We start from the raw sequence: 23,026 nt of genomic DNA, 5'->3' as shown, positions 1-23,026 counted from the left end.
AATCCCCAACTCATCCTGCTCCTTGTCCCCTGACTGCCCCCCCCCGAGACCCCCTCTCAACCACCACCCCGGGACCCCCCCGCTCCCTGAATGCCCCAACCCCTATCCACCCCCCCATGGAGTCCTGACAGACCCCCCGAACCTCTGCCCCCTCCCTGTCCCTGCCCCTTATCCAACCCCCCCCCCCCCCGCCCGGCCCTCTTACCATGCCGCTTACCCCTGCCTCTCCTCTCTCCCGGAGCCTTAGCGAGCTGGGTCCAGGAGTGGCCCTGGACAGAGCTAAAGCAGCCTAGCTCTGGCGGGACCTGAGCTCCCACCGTTCGGCTTCAGCTCGCAGCCCCGCCCCCTTACCATGCGTCTTCGAGCAGCAGGAGCTCAGGCCTTGCTGGAGCCATGCCGCTTTAGCTCTGTCCAGGGCGCGCCATGCTGAGGCACTGGTGGATGGGGGAAGGCAGAGCCTCAGAGATTCTCATGGGGGCCCCGTGGGGTCTGGGGCAAATTGCCCCACTTGCCCCCCCCGCCCCGGCAGCCCTGGTTACTTGTAAAGGAATGGAGGAAAATACCACTTTTTTCAGTTTATTTTGTATTGTTTTCAGGTTTTATACCACCCTCAACACCATCATACACTCAAGCACCTTCCTATCAATCATTATCTGTCATGTAAGGTTCATTCATTCTCTCATTCTCATTCCAGGGAAGGATTGCGTGTGCAGTGTTTTGATAAGAGTTTTGGTTTTTTCAAATGTACATGCTGTGTATGTTCAGAGTTTGTTAGCGAAGGCAGATGGAAGAAAATGCACCATGCATTTGAAGTGGAAGGTGATGAGGTCTGAGATGGTCCTTAGTTCCTGCGGGAGTTCATTTCACTCAACACTGACTTTACAGGGGAGACTGACTGTACCAATTTCGTCAGTTCACACTGGTCTTCACAAAGGAGGGGGAGAAGAATGTTTTAAAGAGTGAGTGTAAAATTACAGAGTTTGGTAGGGGACTTGGGAAGGGTGGGGGGGGGGGGGGAAAGGTATCTAAAACTCATTAACAAGGACCAGATTTCAAGCTGATGGTATCCCTTTAACAAAATGTTAAATAAAATGGGCCTCCACATTGATCCCTACCCCACTCTCCTAGATGTCACCTAAAAAACCTGAGAAAGCTTTGGAGAGGAAGCAGCACGCAAGACAGGGCTGGAATCTAGTTTCATTTTATTTTAGCAAATTGCATGTTCATCACTTATCAACATCTCTACATTAGGAGTTACAGAACTCTCCATTTGTTGTTTTTTAAAAAGCGCAAACAAGAAGTGAAAACTCAGGTTCTTCATCTTTTAAAAAAACATTTCAAAGTTGAATTCAAGACGACTTGTATATATTTTGGTATTAGGTAACAGATGGAGGATGTGTGGAATCGCTTACTCAAATCATGACAACCCGACTAACTGAAAATCAGGAGATTGCCCATTATGGGACTCCTTTGACATCAGATGGGTCAGAATGTTTTGCATTCACTCTGAGATCCGACTCATTTTCAAGGGGAACTTGCCGGTCTGAAGTGGCCAAACAAAAGATCTCCTTAGCAAATCACTACAACGGCCACGCAGAGAGAAGCACCTTCAGAATTCAGTGTGAGCATTGTATATATTTTGCTTCTCCATAGAAGCATTAGGAACCCTTTGTGTTAAGTTACCATGCAGCAAATCTAAGGAGAAAACTACTGCAGTTTTGCCTTTTCACTTCAGAGTTACATTTCCCCAATGATCCTGTTCCTGCTCTGTAAAGATATAAAAATCTTCTTTGAACAAGTTTTAAAAGCAAAAACCCCAAACACTCACCATAAAGTGTACAGATTACACGTTCTAGAAAAGCCCTAAAATTATTGCAAAAACTAAAGATGACTTGTTTCAGGGGGAGGGCAGGCACAGGGCATCTAGATCTAACTCGGGTTGGTTTGACTTAGTTTTCAGCTTTTCCCCATCATTCAAGAAAAAAAAATTAAGTGTTTAAGCATTAGAACTAAAATACAAATGCACGTTGACATTATAAAACAAGATTGTGGATTTGACCATGGGATTCCCTGACACACTGGAAAAGTTTACTTTTTTGCCCGGAGAGACTTCCTCATGGTGGATTTGCCCTTGGCAGGGGATTTCGCTTCTTTTCTCCCGCTTGCTGCTGGTTTCTTGGAAGAGCTGCTACCAGAGGGCCTCTTGATGGATGGGGCTGCTGGTCTGGGTTTCTTGGCAGGGGTTTTGACCTTGGGCGGGGGCTTTGCTTTCCCCCGGCGGACTGCAGGGGCCTTTCTTGGCTTGGGTTTGGACTCTCTTCGTTTCACAGGGGGGGCCCTGCTCCGGGATTTGGGGGGGGATCGCATCTGCATCCTGTCAGGAAGGACAAGAAAATTTAGTACCAAGGCAGCAACGCACAAGGGTTAATTGATATAAGATGGAGCAGAATTCAGCCTACATCTTTAATGTGGAGGACCCACCTCAATTTGAGTAGCCAGACCCCAAGAGCAAGAAAATCTTTTAAGCAAGATCACAGTGTAAAGCTCTTAACAGTCCTCAGGGTGATCTAAGTTTGTATCTCCTTTGTTAGCATATAACCCTATGAATAGTGCCTGTCATTCAGGAGTACGAGTCATGCAACCCAAGCGTCCAAGAGCTTTCCTTTGTGTTGGGTTTGTTACTAATATAGCCACTCAGCGTAAATGTACATTTGGAGCAAGAACAGTTTAATTTGGCTTTAGAACAGTAAATACACCAGCCAGAAGAGAGCAAAGTAAACTTATCCTGTATTTATCTGATATCATTAAAAAGTCTCCAGCTTTTAAAAGTGAGACCACAACCTTTCCTAAAGCATAGAAGAAACATGGAGAAACTAAATGGAAAAAGGAAATGGATACTAAATATGATACAAATAATAAGAAAAGGCCCCTCTCAGCTTTTATGAAATTGAGTAAAAGACTACCATTGGAGCCAGTCCAGGTGCACACTGATAACGTGTGTACAGCACCTACCATGATAGAGTCCTGATCCCAACGGTGTCCAAAGCCTCCAATCACAAAAAAAACCATACACCACCTTGCAAATGCCTGCATCATCCCCTGCTATTCCAGTACTGGATCTCTCTGCAGCAGTAATGGCTATCTGTGGATAATTATCCACTGCCAGAGATTGACTAATCAATTCTCAGCAGCTAGCCCTAGTCCTAAAGAACTTTACCACAGCCATGACAAAGGCCAATGAATTGCCCCAAACTCTGGTTAATCGTGACCTCAGTTCCTTCATGGATGATCCAATGTCTGAGTCGCCCCTGCACTATGTTGTTTTGCTGGAGCCTGCTGCTGAAGAGGCAGGATTCCCATGAAGCCTGTAACTGCAGGTCAGTCATACTTTTTAGTATGTCATACTGGAGGAGTCCTGTAGCAAGGAGATTTGGCTTCCCTCAGAGATTGACAGGGAGGGACCACAACATGCCCCCTGTTGTGTAGAACCAGGAAAGCTATGCCTGCCCCGCTGGAAGCTGAGGGGCAGGACAGGAAGTGGAATTACAAAAGGTAGGCCCTTCAGCTCAGCTGGGCTGGAGCTGCCAAGGGAGACAGATGCATCCTGCCTGCTGCTGGAACCTGGAGAGGAACCCATTGTGCTGAAGATTGGCCAGATCTCCCTGGGCTGCTAGCTGACCAAGATTCTGAGTAGCTGTGGGGGCTGCCGCCTGAGGACTGGCCAGAGTTCCCAGGGCTGCTGGCCAACCGAGACACCAAGGAGCTGCTGGGGCTGCTACCTGAGGACTGGCCAGAGCTCCCTGAGGAGACAAAGGATCCCCACGTTACAGAGGTACCAAACCCCAAGGATGTAGGAAGTAGCCCAGGGGAACTAGATGACCATCAGGTTAAGTGTTGGCCTGATCCTAGGTCAGAGTGTTGCAGGCAGACTACTCTGCCACTGTTAGGGCCCTAGGGTGGGATGTGGTGGAGTAGGTTGGGCCAAATCTCCCCACCGTAGGCGAGAAGGCCTGTGTTGGTCTACCATCCACTGAGCCCTAGACTGCTTTGCTGCTCTGCCCTAACTGAAGGTCCAGGGCTCAGACTGCCTTACTGCCTGGCCTGAGGGCCTGAATACTAGATGCAAGGTAATTTCCCCTTTTTCAGATCACCTTTACAGGTGTGTGACAGCAAGGAGGCATGGCCTCCCTGAGAGACGGACCAGTAGGGATGGCCATGCAGGCTTACAAGCCCATTTGTTTTCAGCTCTATACCTTTTCTTTGGAGGTGGTTCTTCTTCCTCTGACTCTTCTTCCTCCTCAGATTCCTCTTCTGCCTCCTCCTCAGATTCCTCAGAATCCTCCTCCTGCTGCTTCTCTGGGAACAGCACACCTGGGCTGCAAGAGTAATCTTGTTAACTCATGTCAAAGGATAAAAAGTTCAGTATCAGATGGCTGAAAAGGAGCCACTGATTGACCCTACATTGCCAGGGCTAGTTGCCCATTTTGTTATAGTAAAACCTAGCTAGTTTGAGCTTCCACACACTGGATTTACACACGATGCTGATTTCCATGCATGGTGCTAAATATTATAGAAATCAATGAGGTGCTGCTAGGGAAGGGCCAAGGTGGATGAAGTCAAGCTGGCTGCAAATTAATGGACATGCCACAGCCCCACCTCTCCCCTAAGCAGTCCTGCCTCAAGCTTTCTTACACATTGCTCCCTCCCATTGCAGGCATAGCAGGGGGATGGCAGTTTAAGTCAAGGTTCTCACTGATCATGGAGCAGGTCCTTAAGGAATCCATTTTGAAGCACTTGGAGGAGAGGAAGGTAATCAGGAACAGTCAATAAGGATTCACCAAGGGCAAGTCATGCCTGACCAACCTGATTGCCTTCTATGATGAGATAACTGGCTTTGTGGATACGGGGAAAGTGGAGGATGTGATTTACCTTGACTTTAGCAAAGCTTTTGATACGATCTCCCCCTGGAGCCGGTTTTGTTCACCATCTTCATTAATGATTTGGATGATGAGATGAATTACACCCTCAGCAAGTTTGCGGATGACACTAAGCTGGGGGGAGAGGTAGATATGCTGGAGGGTAGGGATAGGGTCCAGAGGGGCCTAGACAAATTGGAGGATTGGGTCAAAAGAAATCTGACGAGGTTCAACAAGGACAAGTGCAGAGTCCCGCACTTAGGACAGAAGAATCCCATTCACTGCTACAGGTTGGGGACTGACTAGCTAAGCAGCAGTTCTGCAGAAAAGGACCTGGGGATTACAGTGGACGAGAAGCTGGATATGAGTCAGCAGTGTGCCCTTGTTGCCAAGAAGGCTAATGGCATTTTAGGCTGCATTAGTATGAGCATTGCCAGCAGATTGAGGGAAGTGATTATTCCCCTCTATTTGGCACTGGTGAGGCCACATCTGGAGTATTGCCACTATTCTGTAGTGGGGGGCCAGTTTTGGGCCCCCCAGTACAGAAAGGATGTGGACAAATTGAAGAGAGAGTCCAGTGGAGGGAAACAAAAATGATTAGGGGGCTGGGGCACACGACTTATGAGGAGAGGCTCAAGAAACTGGGCTTATTTAGTCTGCAGAAGAGAAGAGTGAGCGGAGATTTGATAGCAGCCTTCAACTACCTGAAGGTGGGTTCCAAAGAGGATGGAGCTAGTCTGTTTTCAGTGGTGGCAGATGTCAGAATAAGGATAAATGTTTTCAAGTTGCAGTGGAGGTGGTCTGGGTTGGATATTAGGAGAAACTATTTCTCTAAGAGGGTGGTGAATCACTGGAATGGATTACATAGGGAGGCAGTGAAATCTCCATCCTTAGAGGTTTTTAAGGCCTGGCTTGACAAAGCACTGGCTAGGATGATTTAGTTGGGGGTGGTCCTGCTTTGAGCAGGGGCTTGGACTAGATGACCTCCTGAGATCTCATCTAACCCTAATCTTCTATGATTCTATGATCCCAGGCAGCTGTGCTGAAGCCATGATGGACTTGAAGATTAATAGGATGATTCATGCTTGAGTGTAGAGTCTTTGAGAGGTCACCCTGCCACATGTCTCCTCAGAAGAGGCTCTCAAGATAGTCACCCTCTTCATGCTCCAAGTGGCTCAGCTTAAAGGTAGGAATGTGAAGAAATTAAAGATGGTGGAGCTGAGACTGGTTCTCTCCTCTCCATAAAGAGGGGAGGCTAGCTTTATGGTATTACAGATAGTGGGATAGTTGGACCCAGGATATTTTTTCCTTATAATCTTTCTTGTGTTAAGCAAGGAAACTGAGGGCCATGCAGATTTGCTTCATCTTGGAAACACTTAAATAATACAATGATGGGTACTACAGAAGATAAAAGGACAGAATATCTGAGACTACTAGACCCAATATTTTATATGTTCCTTAAGAGTCTCCTGGCTGGTAAAGCCATCATAATGTTTAATCAGATTTGTTATCATCAGAACCTAGAATGATACGGGTTATACAATGTTGGGCATAATCAAGGTTGTTAAACCCTATTAAAAAACAAAAACAAAAAAAACCCCACAAACAACCAAATCTTCCAAGGTAAAAAAAAAATTGGTCCTGTGAACATCAAAACGTTAAACAACATGGCTAGGCTAATGGTTTGTGAAATGCTCTGCATGACCATCTGTCAACGGAGGGCTCTTTACCTGGGGTAATAAGGGAAGCACAGCTGGAAGGTACCACTGAAACCTTTCCCAGAGATCTGCTCCATCCAGCCATTCTTCTCACATTTCTGCAGGGTTCTCTTCAGTAGATGCACTGCAGGAAGTTAAGTAAGGGTGCGTCAGTAACGTTATCCAGCCACAAGCCCTGACTTTACTGTTCTATACAGGCCCCTTCTCGATGCAGTCAGCTTCTGTGTAGGACCCAGATAAAGAGCTGCTTTAGAAGAGGTTTACTACATATGTACGGTATGTAGAATTTACGGGGCAATTAAGTAGATTTCAGGTGGGGAAGGGAAAGAAAAATGGCATAAAAAGGAATATACTGTTTAGTAAGCATAATAAATGGAAAGGTATTCACTCCATCCAGCTTCCACAATATTGCTGAAGTGGGGCTTTTAGAGAGATAACATTTCACTGTAACAAAATCATTTGGGACTAAGCCATCCTTTTATCAGCCTACAGACCATTCCCACTGAATAGTTTTAATTAAAAATAGCACTTAAAGAGCTTGCTTTATTAACTGAATGGCTCATTTCCATTAAACTATTAGCTTTGTCCATGTTAGATGCACAAGAGTCCAAAATAATTATTTAAAGAAAAACCACCAAGTTTTATAATATGCCTCATAAGGCTATTTTTAAACCGGGGCAGCGAAAGGAGTGCAAGGGACAAAATGACAACCATGGCAGAGCACAGAACTCCTAACATAACTCCCTGTCTGCTTCTACATCTCCTCGGGTCTCCTGCTCTGGATAGTCCAGAAAGAGCGTGAGATCATTACAGATATTTCCATCTAGTGGTAGGGGGTGTAAGTTAACAGATGGCATGCTGAAATGTTTCCACATACGACCAGTGGTAAACAGATATCATACATCTGCAAGCAATGATCAAATGTTCTCAGGCACTGGGGATAGGTTGATTATGTACGCCTTATCAACCAGAGTTAAAATTTCCTACAGCAATGCTCTAAAACCAAATAATGCCAGTGCTAAATACATATTAGACTAGCATGGATATTCTTCCCACAGCAGAGATTCAAGCCGAGTCATGGGTCAAAAGACGAAGTTACTCACTGTGTGCAGTAACAATGGTTCTTCAAGATGTGTCTCCCTATGGGTACTCCACTGTAGGTGTGCTTGTGTCCATGCGTTGCAGGTTGGAGAACTTGGGCAGCAGTGTCCATTAGGCCCGCACATACGCTGGTCTCCTCTCATGCCCTACCATGAGGCTAGTCAGCGTGTGTGGTCTAACCCCCTCTGCTCCTTTTCTACCACAGAGTCACTGACAAGAACTCCAAGTAGAGGGGAGCAGGGTGGGTTGTGAAGCACTCATAGGGGGACACATCTCAATGAACCATTGTAACGGCACAAGGTGAGTAACTACTATTTCAGGGATTGGCAACCTTTGGCACGCGGCTCGCCATGGTAAGTACTCTGGCAGGCCGGGCCGGTTTGTTTACCAGCCGCGTCCGCAGGTTCGGCCGACTGCAGCTCCCACTTGCCATTCCAGGCCAATGGGGGCGGCGGGAAGTGGCGGCCAACACATCCCTGGGCCCACGCCACTTCCCGCCGCCCCCATTGGCCTGGAGAAGCAAACAGTGGCTAGTGAGAGCCGCAATTGGCCGAACCTGCAGATGCGGCAGGTAAATAAACTGTCCCGGCCCGGCAGGGTGCTTACCCTGGCGAGCTGCGTGCCAAAGGTTGCCAATCCCTGTACTATTTTTTCTAGTAGTGTCCCTATGGGTACCCCACTGTAGGTGACTCCCAAGCAGTATCCCCATTGGAGGGCTAAGACTTCGGAGTAAGGTCAGTTACAAATGACAGTACTGTGGAGTCAAAGATGCCATTGGGGGTGGAGTTCCCAGTGATTGCATAAATGTTCTTTGAAAGTGTGGACTGATGCTCATGTTGCCGCCCTACAGATCTCTGAGATAGAGACATTCTTGAAGGAAATGAGAGATGAAGATTGACCTTGTGGAGTGTGTACAAGTAGTATCTGGAGGGGTTATATAGTGAACTTGATAACATTGTCTGATGCAGTTCGGGATCCACTTGGAGAGTCTTTGGGCTGATATTGCTGAGTCTTTGGATCTTTCTGCAATGGAGAGAAAAAAAAAATCTAGGGGGACTTCCTGAAAACTTTTGTCCTGTCTAGGTAGAAGGCTAGGGCTTCTCCTGGCATCTAGAGTGTGTTGTTTTGGTGAGGCTTGGGGTAAAAGGTTGGAAGGTGATGGGGAGGCTACCGTGGCAGTGAATTTCAGATGTGGTCTGAACGTTACCTTGTCCCAAAACAATACAGTGTAGGATGGATGTGCCATCAGAGCTGCTATTTCTCCTATTCTCCTAGCCAAGGTAATTGCTATCAGGAAGACTGTCTTCACTGAGAGACATGCAAACAAACAGGTGGCCATGGGTATGAAGGGAGGCCTAGTCAGTCCTTTCAATACCAGGTTTAGGTCCCACATGGGAGTAAGAAATTGAGGAAGTGATCGGATGCAACAGCAGTGAGTATCCCTCTGCTGGTTGGTGGAAGGCTGCTACAGCCACTGGGTGGACTCAGAGAGCCCTGATCTTTTTAGGGTTAATGCATAATCTAAGATATGTGGAAGAGTTGATATCAGGGAAATTTGTTGGGAAGTACACCAAATCCAAAACCTGGACCACTTTTGCAGGTAAATACGTCATGTTGAGGACTGTGTAATACCTCTTGGACCTCCTTTGAACAGGAGCTTTTTTGGTGTTGGAACCAAGTAGGAGCCATGCCTTGAGCCAGCGCCAGAAAATCCAAAGACTAGGGTACGTACTCAGTTCTGAGAGAGGAGGAATGGGAGAGGGATTGGCAGGCACATCACAAACTGTGACAGGTAAGGGTGCCAGGTCTGTCTTGGCCAAGTGGGAGCAAGATTGATCACGCCATCTCTTTATTTCAGCAGGACTTTTGACAGTAGAGGAAAGGAAGGAAAGGCACAGAGAAGGTCCTCATGCCAGGGAAGGAGGAGAGCATCGCCCAGAGTGTGTTGTTCTATCCCTGCTCTGGGGCAGTAGTGTACACATTTCTTGTTCAGGTAAGTGACAAATAGGTCTGTGGTCGGCATCCCCCATCACCTGAATGGATCACGAAGTACTACTGGATCTAGCTCCCACTCATGGTTGTAGGGGAACTTGCAACTGGAGATGTGTGCTTGGAAGGCAGGCTGCTGATAGTGTGACGTCGTGGGGGATGCACCAATTCCGTAGTCTCATTGCCTCTGCACAAACAGAGGGCGACCTGGCTCCTCATCAATTTATGAGGGTGCTATCTGACTGGCTAAGCAGCAGTTCTGCTGCTCCGTGGGGCTTAACCTTCTAGACTCATAGGTAATCAGTATTGACTTCCCCTTGTCCATTTCTTGCATCAACACTGCTGCAAGTCCTTGTTGGGTCACTGCAAATGTAATCACCAACAACTTGTTTATCTCAGGGAATTTCAATCCTGGAGCTTGTACCAGAGCTTGTTTTAAATCACCGAAAGCTTTTTCTTGTTCGGGTCCCCACTCCCTTTCTACTTTCTTTTTTTAATAAACGCCACAAAGGTCCAGTTATAATGGCAAAATTCCAAATGTGTTTCCTTAAATATTTAAACCCTTCTAACATTACCCTCAATGCATGAGAGTCCTCTGGCCTGGATAAATTCATCAATGTAGACCCTGGGGGATTCTTTTGAATAAGTACTATTGTCCCTTAAAGGTAAATGCAAAGCAGGCCCAAGGATCGGGGTGCAGTGGGATGGCAAAAAAACAATTTGCCAAATCTAGAAGAGAAAACCGTGTAGGGCCCCCCTGTATTCATGCCATCATTTGAGGCAGATCTGCTACCATTGGTGCCGGGGGGGGGGAGGGGGGAGAAGAGATGTTGCTGGGGGGGGAGCTTTATTAATTTGTCTAAAATCCACTGTCAATCTCCAGTCTCCTGAAGCTTTTAGTACAGGCCAAATTGGGCTACTGTATGCAGAATTCCCCTTTTCAAATCACTCCCTGTTGTTCTTATGATTCAACTATTTTTTCAATTCCTGCCTCTGCTTTGCACAGAATATTTATACTGTCTCTGTGGTGGCACTTATTCTCCCACAATTTTACCACATTCTGCTTTTTCTTAGTCCATCCATCAGGAAACTCCTTTACCCACATATCAGTTGATTCAGTGTAATCTCTTCCACTGCTTCTGCAGCATATAATCTTGGAGTGTACCCTGCTGTCAGGCTGCTTTCTGTTGAGCCAGGCACACGCCACAGAACTGAGTTAGTTAAATCCAAAACCAACCAATTCCTCTTCGAAAAAAGGAGTCCCTAATATTAGTGGCTCAGCTGCCTGATTTATCTCTAGCATTTGTTCTTTACAACAAAAATCCTCCATTCTCTCTCTGGGTATAGGTATTTCTACTGAATGATCCATCTTTCCTGTCACTTCTTCCCCAATAAAGGATGCTGTTATAATGGTTTCAGACACATATCAAGTCAAATCACAACTTCTATTTACAATATTTACACCAGCCCCGCTATCCAATAGGTCATCTTTGGGTCCATTATCTGCCACAATGACAGTTATTCTAGGCCTCCCGTTCGAGTCCCATCTTAATCTAGTTATCTCCCACTCCTGGGGACCCATTTCCTGTGGGAGCAACTTGTCATCGGGGCTTCTCCTATAGGGTAGGTTTCTCTGAATCCTAAACTTGCACAGCTGCAACTCTTTTCTGCTCCTTAGACATTTCTTCTTCCATCCTTTGCATTTCTTTGATTAATTCATCAGTATGTCTCCCATTCCACTGATCCATATTTACTCCCCTCGATTTCAAATACCTCCAAGCAATATTTCAAATCACATCTACTCCCTTCTGGGGCTCATTCTGATTATTCCACCCTCAACCACAGCCTCTCTCTCTCTCACGGAATCCTGATCTATAAGCACTCTCATTTGAATATGTTATTGCTTCAACAAAGGGTACTCTGGGTTTCAATCCTTCTACCTTTCATCATTCCTTGGCACATTATCCAGTGCATCCATAACAGTTAACCCCTCGTCCTGGGCTGCTTGGTTCACCAAATTAGTAGACATTGCTAATAAATTCCTCTCCAATCCCTCAAACACATCATTTCAAAATTCCCTCTGATTCAAATAAACTGACATTAAAGAATCAGCTATGATGTGTCTGGCAACCTCTGTCCTGGGGTTAGTCACCAGTTGTATTTCTCCAGCCAATAACCCCAATGTTATTCTACTTAACAGGTAATCCCTAGGCGAATCCCCAGGCTTCATGTAATCTGCACTGGATAGCACTTTCATGGGTCTTTGACCTCTCTCTTTCCCTAACAACATAATAAACTGCAGTATCAGCTGGTGTGCTTCTGGCTGCCTGTCCAAAGCATTTTTCACTCAATCTACTGCCTCTCTAGTGGTAGCTGCCCTGATCAACCTATAAAATTAATTCATATTTAAATTCTGCATTCCTCCTAACTCTGCTCACTGTACTAGCCATATAGCTAGATTTTTCATATTAACTGGGTCTAATGACTTTGCCATCAACTGCAAGTCTGATGAACTCGCAGGAATTATGTGTGTCTGTTCTGACTGTATATCCCCCACTGCATCCCTAACTGTAGCAGTGATAATAGTGATAGAAAGGAGATCAACCGTCTTTTCTGGCTTAGGCTCTCCTGACCAGTTTCTTATCTCTTCCCTCAGCTTAGTATAAAGCCCCTCTCGAGGCTTTTCCTTTTGACCCCCCAGATCTTCTCCATACCACGTCTCTTTTCACTGAAATCCCAATCTCTGTTGTCTCCTTGGCACACAGCCACCACTTGTAGTCCCTTCATTTTCAATTCTCTTTTTAATGCTACAATGGTTTTCTGACACCAACTGTGAGAAGCACTTACAATCTCTTCTTCCTTTTTCTTAGTCAGTTCTCGAATTAATGCCTTCATTCCTACCACTTGATTTTCTAATTTATCCTTATTTGCCTTAATCTTTTCCCAATCTATCATTTTCTTTTCCAGTTCACTGTTGTGTTTCCCCATTTGGTCTAACTGGGTTTGCATTATCTGTGCGTGCCTGTCTTCCTTCCCGCTACAAATTTTCCTGGCAAGTTTTAGAGTTCTCTTGTAGCATCTGTAGCTTTGAACAGATTTCCCCCTTACATACAATTGCCTTTTTACAGCCTGTTACAACAACCATACTACGGCCATTTGCTTTTTCCTGGCATTAGGCTTGTACAGCTGTACATATTTCTCAAACATGTTTTCTAAGGTCTCAATTGTTTCACCGGGCTCCACTGCACCGTCCATCCAAGGGCACGTCCCAAATACAACAATCTCCTTTTTTAACAGAGAAGGGGCTTTAACTTTAGTCTACTGGGGTGCCTCCCCCACCCCTTTACTTTTCTTCTTAAGCAGTGTTTTAAACATTGTTACAATAACACCACACACACTCACTGTAACACTAGTTCTCCATGTGATATCTTCCCCATGCGTATTTTTTTCCCCTCACAAATTCCACAAATAAAGGACTCCCCCAACACTGTAAGACTCGAAATCCAGCACTCTTTAACATCTCTTCCCCCCAACCCCTGCAATTCTCTACAAAGTGTTTATCTCAGGAATATATCTCCATACATAATCCATACATCCATGTAATGTTATAGGCCTAGTGTGGATGAAGTGTGCTTGATGTGAGTTGCGTGTTGACAACCGAAGCAAGAATTTGAGGTTTTAAGCGGTCAAGGGCTGTTTGTGAAAAATAACTTTGTTATGAGAAAGATGAAGAAATACCAGAAAAGGAAATAACATTGAGGGCACTGCCATAATAATGTACCTGTTGCAATGTACCTGCTGCATTTGTAAACAAGAATTGGGGATAGAGGAACAACTTGGGCCTGGGACTGTTTCTAAACAGCTTGGGTTTTGACAATTTGCCCAGAACTGTCTCTTTGAAATTGCCCAGACAACTGACGATGTGACGGAGTGGCTTATAAAGGATGTTCGATACACTCACAATTTGGAGTCGTTCATGGCTCCATAGCCCTGTTCAGATTAAGATGGAGTAATGCTGGCTCCCTGCATCCTGTGATCGGACTGAACATTGACTGGCCACTGGGACTTCAGTTCTGATCTTCAGACTCTGGTGTAGTATGCTTGGGTTATGAATGTGGAGTGAATGGTTTATTTTGTAGACAACAAAGAGTATTTGTGGATTATATACCAACACTGTGTCCAGTATCTGCCTGCTCCCCTATCTTGTAGGGAGACTCCTGCTGCAGGTTTAACACAGGGACATGTTGCTAATGGCTCGAACAGCAGCCCAGTCAACGGAGATAGTACCAGGTTGAGAACTCAGTAAGGCAGAGACTGGTCCACATGCGGATACAGGTGCTCCAAGCCCTTTAAGAACCAAGAGCTAATTGGGTTGGAGAATACCAATCACCTGTCAGGGTTCCCTCCCTACTGTGAACTCTGGGGTACAGATGTGGGGACCCGCATGAAAGACCCCCTAAGCTTATATTCCCCAGCTTAGGTTAAAAAATTCCCCAAGGCACAAATTCCTTTCCTTGTTCTTGGATGGTATTGCTGCCACCACCAAGTGATTTAAACAGACATTCAGGGAGGGGCCACTTGGAGCCCTGTCCCCCCCAAAATGTCCCCCCCTCCCCTTCATCCCCTTTCCTGGAGAGGCTTGAGAAGAATACCAACCAAATTGGTTATTAAGTGAGCACAGACCAGACCCTTTGGTTTTTAGTGTCCTAAAATCCAATCAGGTCCTTAAAAGAAGAATTTTTTTTTTTTAAATAATAAAAGGGCAAAAGAAACACCTCTGTAAAAATCAGGATAGAAGGTAATTTTACAGAGTAATAAAAAGACTTAAAGCACAGAGGATTCCCCTGTAGGCTTAACTTTAAAGTTATAAAACAGAAATAAACCTCCCTCTTAGCATAGGGAAAATTCACAAGCTAAAACAAAAGATAATCTAACGCATTTCCTTGCTGTTACTTACAATTTCTGGAATTTTAGATGTATGATTTCAGTAGGAGCAGGATTACCTGCTTGGTCTCTCTCTGTCTCAAGTGGGAACACAAAAAAGAGCACAAATACCCCCTCCCTCCACCCCGATTTGAAAGTATCTTCTTTCCCCATTGGTCCTTCTGGTCAGGTGCCAACTAGGTTATTTGAGCTTCTTAACTGCTTACAGGTAAAGGAGGGGTTTTATGCTACCCTTAGCTGTATGTTTATAACACTGCCGTTCACCGGTAGGGGGGAATGCTGAGACTGCAGCTAAGTGGACTCTGATGGAAGATACTGTAAGACCTTCCCCCTTCAGGTGGAGCAGGTAGTCCAGGATAAAGGGGAGTGTGGCCTCCAAGGGAGGGACTCCCTTTCTGAAGTGTTCAGAGTGAGAACCTCTTACACTCTGCTAGATAGAAAGCAATCAACCAGAATGGTTTACTACCCATAAGGACCGCTTGAACCAGTGCCCAAGCATCCCAGTTTTGTTTCGCTCAGCCACAAAGATGCCAAGCCGTCAGATACAGGGATTCCAGATTTGGGTGGAGCAGGTGGCCGTGGTCCTGGGAGATAAGATCTGGCCACAATGGAAGACCGATTAGGGTATCTATCGAGAGGTTCAGCAAGGTTGTGAACCAATGCCAGTGCGGCCATGTCGGCCCTATGAGAATCATGTGTGCGCTTTGCCTCTTTTGACCCTGAGGACCATCTTGTGGATGAGGGGTGTGGGAGGAAAGGTGTAAAGGAGTCTGCTCTCCCCACCCCCATGGCAGACAGAAGGAATCCGAGAGAACACCCAGGCTGTGCCCCAGATATGAGCAGAACTGGGGGCATTTCCTGTTGCTTCTGATTGCAAACAGGTCCACCTGGGGAAATCCCCACTTCCAGAAAATAGCCTCCAGGATGGAGGTTAGAGAGACCACTTGTGATGACTGGTGAAGGACCTGTTCAGGTAGTCTGCTAGCCCATTCTGCAAGCCCGGAAGATAAGCAGCCTCTGGGTGAATGGAGTGGGCTAAGCAATAGTCTGAGAGTTTCAACACTTCATGGTAGAGGTGAGAGGATCGGGCTCCCCATTGTTGTTTATACAGAACATTGCATTGGTGTTGTCTATGAGGACTGACAAACATCTGCCTCGGAGCTTGAGGCAGAACATTTGGCAGGCAAGGTGCACTGCCCCCAGTTCCCAGTTGTTGATCTGCTGGTGTAACTCCTCTGGTGTCCAGCAACCCTGTGTCCTAAGAGACCACAGCTGGGGTTCCCAGCCCATAACCGAGACATCTGTGACCAGTTCTACTGAAGGTGCGGGTCTTGGAAAGGAAACGTCGGCATACACTATGCCTTTATCCTGCCACCACTGAAGGGCTTCAAGAGTCAGAGGAAGAGTAACTACTCTGTCTAGCTGGTGACCACCTGGTATGTATACTGATGCCAGTCACAGTTGGACAGGGTGGAGTCTGAGACATGCATGCTGCACCACATATGTGCAAAAGGCCATATTCCCCAGGAGCTTTAGACAATTCTTTGTTGTGGTGGTGGGGCACGCTTTCAGGCTTTGTACAAGAGCTGAGATGGCCCTTAAGTGGCACTGCGGTAGTGAGGGCTTGCCCAATTCACCTCGAGGACTGCTCCTATGAATTCTATCCTCTGGACAGCGTGAAGGTGGACTTCTGTTCGCTGATCAGGAGTCCCAGGCTCTTGAAAGTAGACAGTATGAAGTCCACATGTTGTTCCACTAGTACCTTGGACCAACTGCTTACCCGCCAGTCATCCAGATAATGATAGACCTGCACCCCTCTCCTCCTGAGGAAGGCTGCCACCACCACCATGCATTTTTGGGAAAACTCTTGGAGCTGCTGATAGGCCGAAGGGTAGAACCTGAACTGATTGATAGTGGTTATGGTTTACCACAAACCGAAGGTATCTTCTGTGCCCTCAGAAGATAGCTATATGGAAGTACACGTCTTTTAGGCTGGGGGCGGCATACCAGTCCCCCAGATCTTGGGAAGGAATAATCGAGGCCAGGGAGACCATGCGGAACTTCAATTTCTTTAAGAACTTGTTGAGGTTTCTGAGGTCTAGGATAGGCCTGAGATCCCTGTTGGACTTTGGGATCAGGAAGTAATAGGAGTAAACCCCTTGCCTCTTAGCTCCATGGGAACCTCCTTCACTGTCCCCAACCTTAGGGGTGACTGCACCTCCTGGGCCAGGAGATTTTTGTGAGAAGGGTCCCTGAAGAGGGATGGGGTAACGGGGTTGGAAGGAGGGGAGAAAATAAACTGCATCGTGTATCACACTACTACTGTGCAAAGCACCGTGTGATGTTGCCCCACGCCTGATAAAAGTAGGACAAAACAGTCCACAAACATAGGGGTAAGATCCAGGTTCTGGTCTGGTGCATCATCTTCGGGTGCACCCTCAAAAGTTTTGCTTATTGCCTAATGGTTGTTTTGCAGGCACAGATGTTGAGGCCAGAGAGGAATGAGGGGCCCGTCTTTTCCTGAAACCCTATTCCTCCTCTGCTAAAAGTCTTGCCTCTGGTGGGACTGGTAAAAAACAGCCCATGGGCTGCAGCTTATAGTATTTCCGGGATGGGCTCAGACTGTGGAGGCCCAATGATTTCTTTTAGGCTATGCAGCCAGGCATCTGTTTGTTTGAAAAATAAGGAAGGATCGCCCTTCGAACAGGAGGTCCTGAACTGTCTGCTGGACTTCATAGGGGAGGCCTGACAACTGAAGCCAGGAACTTTTCCTCATTACAACTCCGGTGGCCATCACCTGGGCTGCTGCATCTGCAGCATCTAGGACCACTTGGAGGGCTATGGACCTGCCCTCTTCTGCCATGGCCATAAACTCTGCCCTATTCAGATGTCAGGAGCTCTTTGAATTTCTGGATCACCGACCAGGAATTAAAATCGTAGTGACTAAATAGAGCCTGGTGACTTGCAATTCTTAGCTGGAGGCCCCCATGGAGTAAATTTTCCCCCCAAGGAAGTCCAGCTTTTTGGCCTCCTCTTTAGCCTTCGTGATGGACCCTGCTGCCATTACCTCTCCTTCTTGTTGGCCACAGCGACAACCAAGAAGCCCAGTGGAGGATGAGCGTACAGATGTTCATAATCCTTATGGGAGATGAAATACTTCCTCTCCACCCATTTGGCCGTAGGCTGGACAGAGGCCAGGGTCTGCCACAACACCCTTATAGGCTGTAGGATGGCCTTGTTCAGGGGCAAGGCAACTCTTGCTGGCCCTGAAGTCAAAATGTCTACCAAAGCCAGGGCTGACTCAGCAATCTCCTCCACGTGGAAGTTAAGGTTCTGAGCCATCTGACACAGGAGCTCCTGGTATCATCCTGCATCGGGACTATGGCCATACCCATCAATACCTTGTCAGGAGAAGATGAGAAAGTGGCCTGGACTGCCACCGGTGCCTGTACCGCCTCTGGCCCTGGCAGGTCTCCTGCCAGTGTGGCTTGAGTGTCCTTGATTTCTGCACCAGGAACAGATCCTCTTTCCAATGGGGACGCCCTCGTCTCAAGAGAGTGCAGAGAATGAATGTCCCCCATGGGAGCCCTGGACCATGTGCAGTCAAGGGGTTCACATCATCCACTGAGGCCATATCAATGCGGAGTCTCTGATTTGCCTGGGGTCCAGTCCCTCACAAGGCATATGATTCCACCTGCAATTCGGAGACTGAGGACCCGCTTCTAGGCAACCAGGGCAGTGCCGCGCCTCATGGCACCAAATAATCCTGCCGCAATGGAGATGTGGCACCGGTGTGGTGAGCGTGGCCTTGCTGCTGAGTCTCCTGACTACGAGCGGGATGGGGGGTAGTGCCTTGCCATCATCGCGGGCTTGCCCCTGCGGTGCCGGCCCCTGCGGAGCCTGACTTGTCCCCTGAACTGAGGCCTGGAAGGAAGGTGGTGCCGGGAGAGTTAGGAGGTTCTGCACTGCCTCGTACACATCTGCATCAATATTGCTGCCAGGGGTGTGTCCCCTCCTTGGCTCACCCTACGTGGGGAGTATTTGATTCAATGCCTCCCTTTCCAAGGCCAGAGTCAACGGAGCCAGTTGAATTGCAGCCAACTGAGAGTGGACCACCACATTTCGCACTCTCTCCATAATGTTTCTCCAGGGGGAATGCCCTCGTTCAGACTTCTTTGTTTCCCAAAAGGTACTGTGTAATTGTCGCTGACTTCTTGGGTGCTGAAGAAGCATGCCAGTGTCGGGAGGAGGCCAGCACCAGGGAGCCCATGCTATGCTGAATGGCCACTGGCGTGCTCCTGGTAGAGGAAGCGCTCAGTGCTGGATCAGGCTGCCACTCTGAAGTGGGATGGAGTGCTGCCTCCATAAGTAGGAATTTTAATTGATTGTCTCTCTCTTTTTTGGTTTGAAGTTCCTATAGATCTGCACTCATCTTGGATATGACCCCTTCCAAGGCACTTTAAAGAGCTCTTGTGAGGGTCACTAACTGGAATGTGCTTGTGGCACGCCACACAATTTGAAGCCCTGGGACCGAAGCATGTCCTGGGGCTCAGGTGGGAAAGCCCCACAGGGCAGGTGCTTACCAGAAAACTAAACTACTACTATACTTATGCTAACTAAGTATTTACACTTATCTACAATCTATTTACAGGAAGACTACCACTACCGGGATCACTTGCTGAGCAAGAGATATGAGTGTTCCAGCGACCGCCACAGATGGAAAGAAGGAACTGAAAAGGCAGTGGATTGTTCGCTGATCAGCAGCACAGGGACGCAAGCATATCTATAGTGGAACACCCATGGACACTACCTGAAAAAGAACCTGACATTGTGATCTCTGTAGCCTTAGTCAAACCCCTTTTGCCCTCATTGCTAGGCCCCCTTATGGATGAGAGAGCCCTGAATCAAAGATTTGATTATGCTGATGCAGATGTATAAGATGGGCTGTGCTATCCATGGCCCTGTCTCCTGTAAGCATTACAAGAAGACACCAAGCATCACAAAAATTTTGAAACAAAGAACCAAAAATGCTAGTGTGCCTGGAGATTTGCTTCTGGGTCTGGCAGTGAGTTGACATCTGCTTCATATGACTGCCAGCACAGGGGAAACAATCACACTGTCCAGAAGTGCTCAGATCAACACCACATACTATAATTCCTCTGCAAGTGAACGGTTAGAAAAGAAATCTACCTTTGAGTCCCTAAGGCATCACCACTACTCTTAATATAGAATGGTTTACAAGTCACAATAAATTATAATATCCCATGGAAAGATATTTATTTGGTTTCTGGCAACCAAGATGTGCTATGCCTCTTTCAAATACAACTAACACACAGTCTCTGCCTCAAGCAGTTATCTATCTGACTTAAGATTATAAACTATGGAGAAGTGGGGGAAGCACAAACAAGCAAACTGCTCAAGGTGGGGCATGGGTGCTTCAAGGGCTAGGATTGTGCAACATCTCCAGGTAGGAAGTAAATTTGGAACTGAATTTATTTTGTTGAGCTATAGTCTCCAAGAATTTTTCCAGAAGTAACAAAAAAGATCAAGTATCAGAAGGGTAGCTGTGTTAGTCTGGATCTGTAAAAAGCGACAGAGTCCTGTGGCACCTTATAGACTAACAGACGTATTGGAGCATAAGCTTTCGTGGGTGAATACCCACTTTGTCAGATGAATGTAGTGGAAATTTCCAGAGGCAGGTATAATCTAGACTGATTCTTGCCTGCATATTTATACTTGCCTCTGGAAATTTCCACTACATTCATCTGACAAAGTGGATATTCACCCACGAAAGCTTATGCTCCAATAAGTCTGTTAGTCTATAAGGTGCCACAGGACTCTGTCAAAAAAGATCAATTCAACTGGCTTAAGACAAATAAGAATGGACTATCTAGACCAATACTGCTTTAATAAACTATTTTCCTCCTCTAGAAATGGGCTTTAGAGCAAGATGACCCAAGAATCCATTATGGTTCAGAGATGGGCCAGGCTGCTATAAGCCTTGGAACTCAATGGACATAATGGGACTTTAAAATCCTGTGAATCTCTGTAGTGTGCTTCTTTCACACAGGATAGTGCTAAGCAGCTGCCTGGCCTCTGGTAAGTAAAACAGTACATTTTTAACAGGGAGTATAGAGAATTCTATGGCTTTTGGGACTCCTCACTTAGTCTCTGTGAAACTAACAGCTATGTAGATTTGGAGTCATACCCTGGAAGTTGGAGTTGGTCCCTGGGTGGTTCTCCAGGACATACTTCTTCAGAGCTGTGGTGGAGCAAGTCTTCGGTTCATTCATGGCAGCAATAGCAGACAGGATGGCATCTTCCATCAGACTCCCACCAAGTAGGGGCTTCTCCCCTGATTTCTTCAGCTATTTTCCAAGGAGGAAGACAAAAGCAATCAAGACAAAATTCTCCCAAACCAGCTCAGGATAAGACTCCTCTGCACCAGGTGCATTAGCACAGATACGTTTTACATTAAAACACTGCACAGGGAATACTTCCTTCCCACCCATGAGGAGAAGACAGATTTTTTTTAGTCAATTGGCCAGAAATGCTATTTATTGGAGCCACTGTCCCATCTCCAAGATGCACAGTAGATATATTTTTTAATATACTCAGTACTGTTCTGAGTGCAGGGAACTGGACTAGATGACCTCTCGTGGTCATGTCCAGTCCTAGGATTTATATTGAGCCGAAGAAACTAACACCACAGGCAAATTAACATGCCATGACCTTCCTCCATCCCACAGACAGCCATTGGCTTTAGACTTCCTTATGCCTCTGCCATGGGTGGGACAGATGCACACACCTAGCAAAAGTATTTATGTTAAAAAAAAACCAACCCAAACCAAAAACTTACTCCACCACCATGCTCATCACTCTAGTGAGTCAGAGCTGAAGCAGTATGTGGAGCACTACTGACAACAAACAGGCTATAAATCTCAGCAAGAATAGCTAGGTGTCCAGCTCCAAAAACGTAGACCAACCTAAGAATCCGAATATTCCACCATCTGAGAACTGCTGATGGGGGAGAAAATAGAAGGATTATGTATGGTATAAACAACAACAGAAGGTGAAGTAAGACTAACTCTGGCCTCTGACCTGGAATGTTCCAGAAGCTCCTTTGCCTGTGATCTGCTCTAACTGGCCCTTCTCTACTGCTCTCTGCAGGGCATTCTTCAACAGCTGGGGTCTGAAAAAGATGGGCAATATAACTTTAAAGAGGAGGTGGAGAAATGACTCAGACTCATAGACTTTAAGGTCAGAAGGGACCATTATGATCTAGTCTGACCTCCTGCACAATGCAGGCCACAGAATCTCACACATCCATTTCAATAACAAACCCCTAACCTATGTCTGAGTTATTGAAGTCCTCAAATTGTGGTTTGAAGACCTCAAGCTGCAGAGAATCCTCCAGAAAGTGACCTGTGCCCCATGCTGCAGAGGAAGGCAAAAAACCTCCAGGGCCTCTGCCAATCTGCCCTGGAGGAAAATTCCTTCCCGACCCCAAATATGGCGATCAGGTAAACCCTTAGCATGTGGGCAAGACAGCACCCAGGAAAGAATTCTCTTTAGTAACTCAGATCCCAACCCATCTAACATCCCATCACAGACCACTGGGCATACTTACCTGCTGATAAACATCAATTGCCAAATTAATTGCCAAAATTAGGCTATCCCATCATACCATCCCCTCCATAAATTTATCAAGCTTAGTCTTAAAGCCAGATATGTCTTTTGCCCCCACCACTCCCCTTGGAAGGCTGTTCCGGAACTTCACTCCTCTAATGGTTAGAAACCTTCGTCTAATTTCAAGTCTAAACTTCCTAGTGCCCAGTTTATATCCATTTGTCCTTGTGTCCACATTGGTACTAAGCTTAAATAATTCCTCTCCCTGCCTAATATTAATCCCTCTGATATATTTATAAAGAGCAATCATATCCCCCCATAACCTTCTTTTGATTAGGCTAAACAAGCCAAGCTCTTTGAGTCTCCTTTCATAAGACAGGTTTTCCATTCCTCGGATCATCCTAGTAGCCCATCTCTGAACCTGTTCCAGTTTGAATTCATCCTTCTTAAACAAGGGAGACCAGAACTGCACACAGTATTCCAGATGAGGTCTCACCAGTGCCGTATATAACGGTACTAACACCTCTTTATCTTTGCTGGAAATACCTCGCTTGATGCATCCTAAAACTGCATTAGCTTTTTTAACGGCCATATCACATTGGCGGCTCAGGGTCATCCTGTGATCAACCAATACTCCAAGGTCTTTCTCCTCTGTTACTTCCAACTGATGTGTCCCCAATTTTTAACTAAAATTCTTGTTATGAATCTCTAAATGCATGACCTTGCACT

General features: G+C 46.4%; 1 protein-coding gene across 9 annotated transcripts in view; it reads right to left on the bottom strand.

The window, feature by feature from the left end:
• Positions 1-1,185: 1,185 nt before the first annotated feature.
• HP1BP3 (heterochromatin protein 1 binding protein 3) overlaps positions 1,186-23,026 on the bottom strand; it is an 87,528-nt gene continuing 65,687 nt past the window's right edge. For all 9 annotated transcript variants that reach the window (XM_044995920.1, XM_044995918.1, XM_044995916.1 and 6 more), the window contains 5 exons: positions 21,770-21,860; positions 20,877-21,036; positions 6,647-6,758; positions 4,254-4,376; positions 1,186-2,374 (listed from right to left, as the gene is read on the bottom strand). In XM_044995920.1, coding sequence (XP_044851855.1) covers positions 2,089-2,374; positions 4,254-4,376; positions 6,647-6,758; positions 20,877-21,036; positions 21,770-21,860 — 772 coding nt within the window. In that variant the 3' untranslated portion in view covers positions 1,186-2,088. The remainder of the gene's footprint in view (positions 2,375-4,253; positions 4,377-6,646; positions 6,759-20,876; positions 21,037-21,769; positions 21,861-23,026) is intronic.

This window comes from Mauremys mutica, chromosome 21 (assembly GCF_020497125.1).
Source record: "Mauremys mutica isolate MM-2020 ecotype Southern chromosome 21, ASM2049712v1, whole genome shotgun sequence".
In the NCBI taxonomy this organism is placed as follows: domain Eukaryota; kingdom Metazoa; phylum Chordata; order Testudines; family Geoemydidae; genus Mauremys; species Mauremys mutica.
The sequence above is the reverse complement of the archived record's forward strand: the minus strand, read 5'-3'. Positions and strand labels throughout refer to the sequence as shown.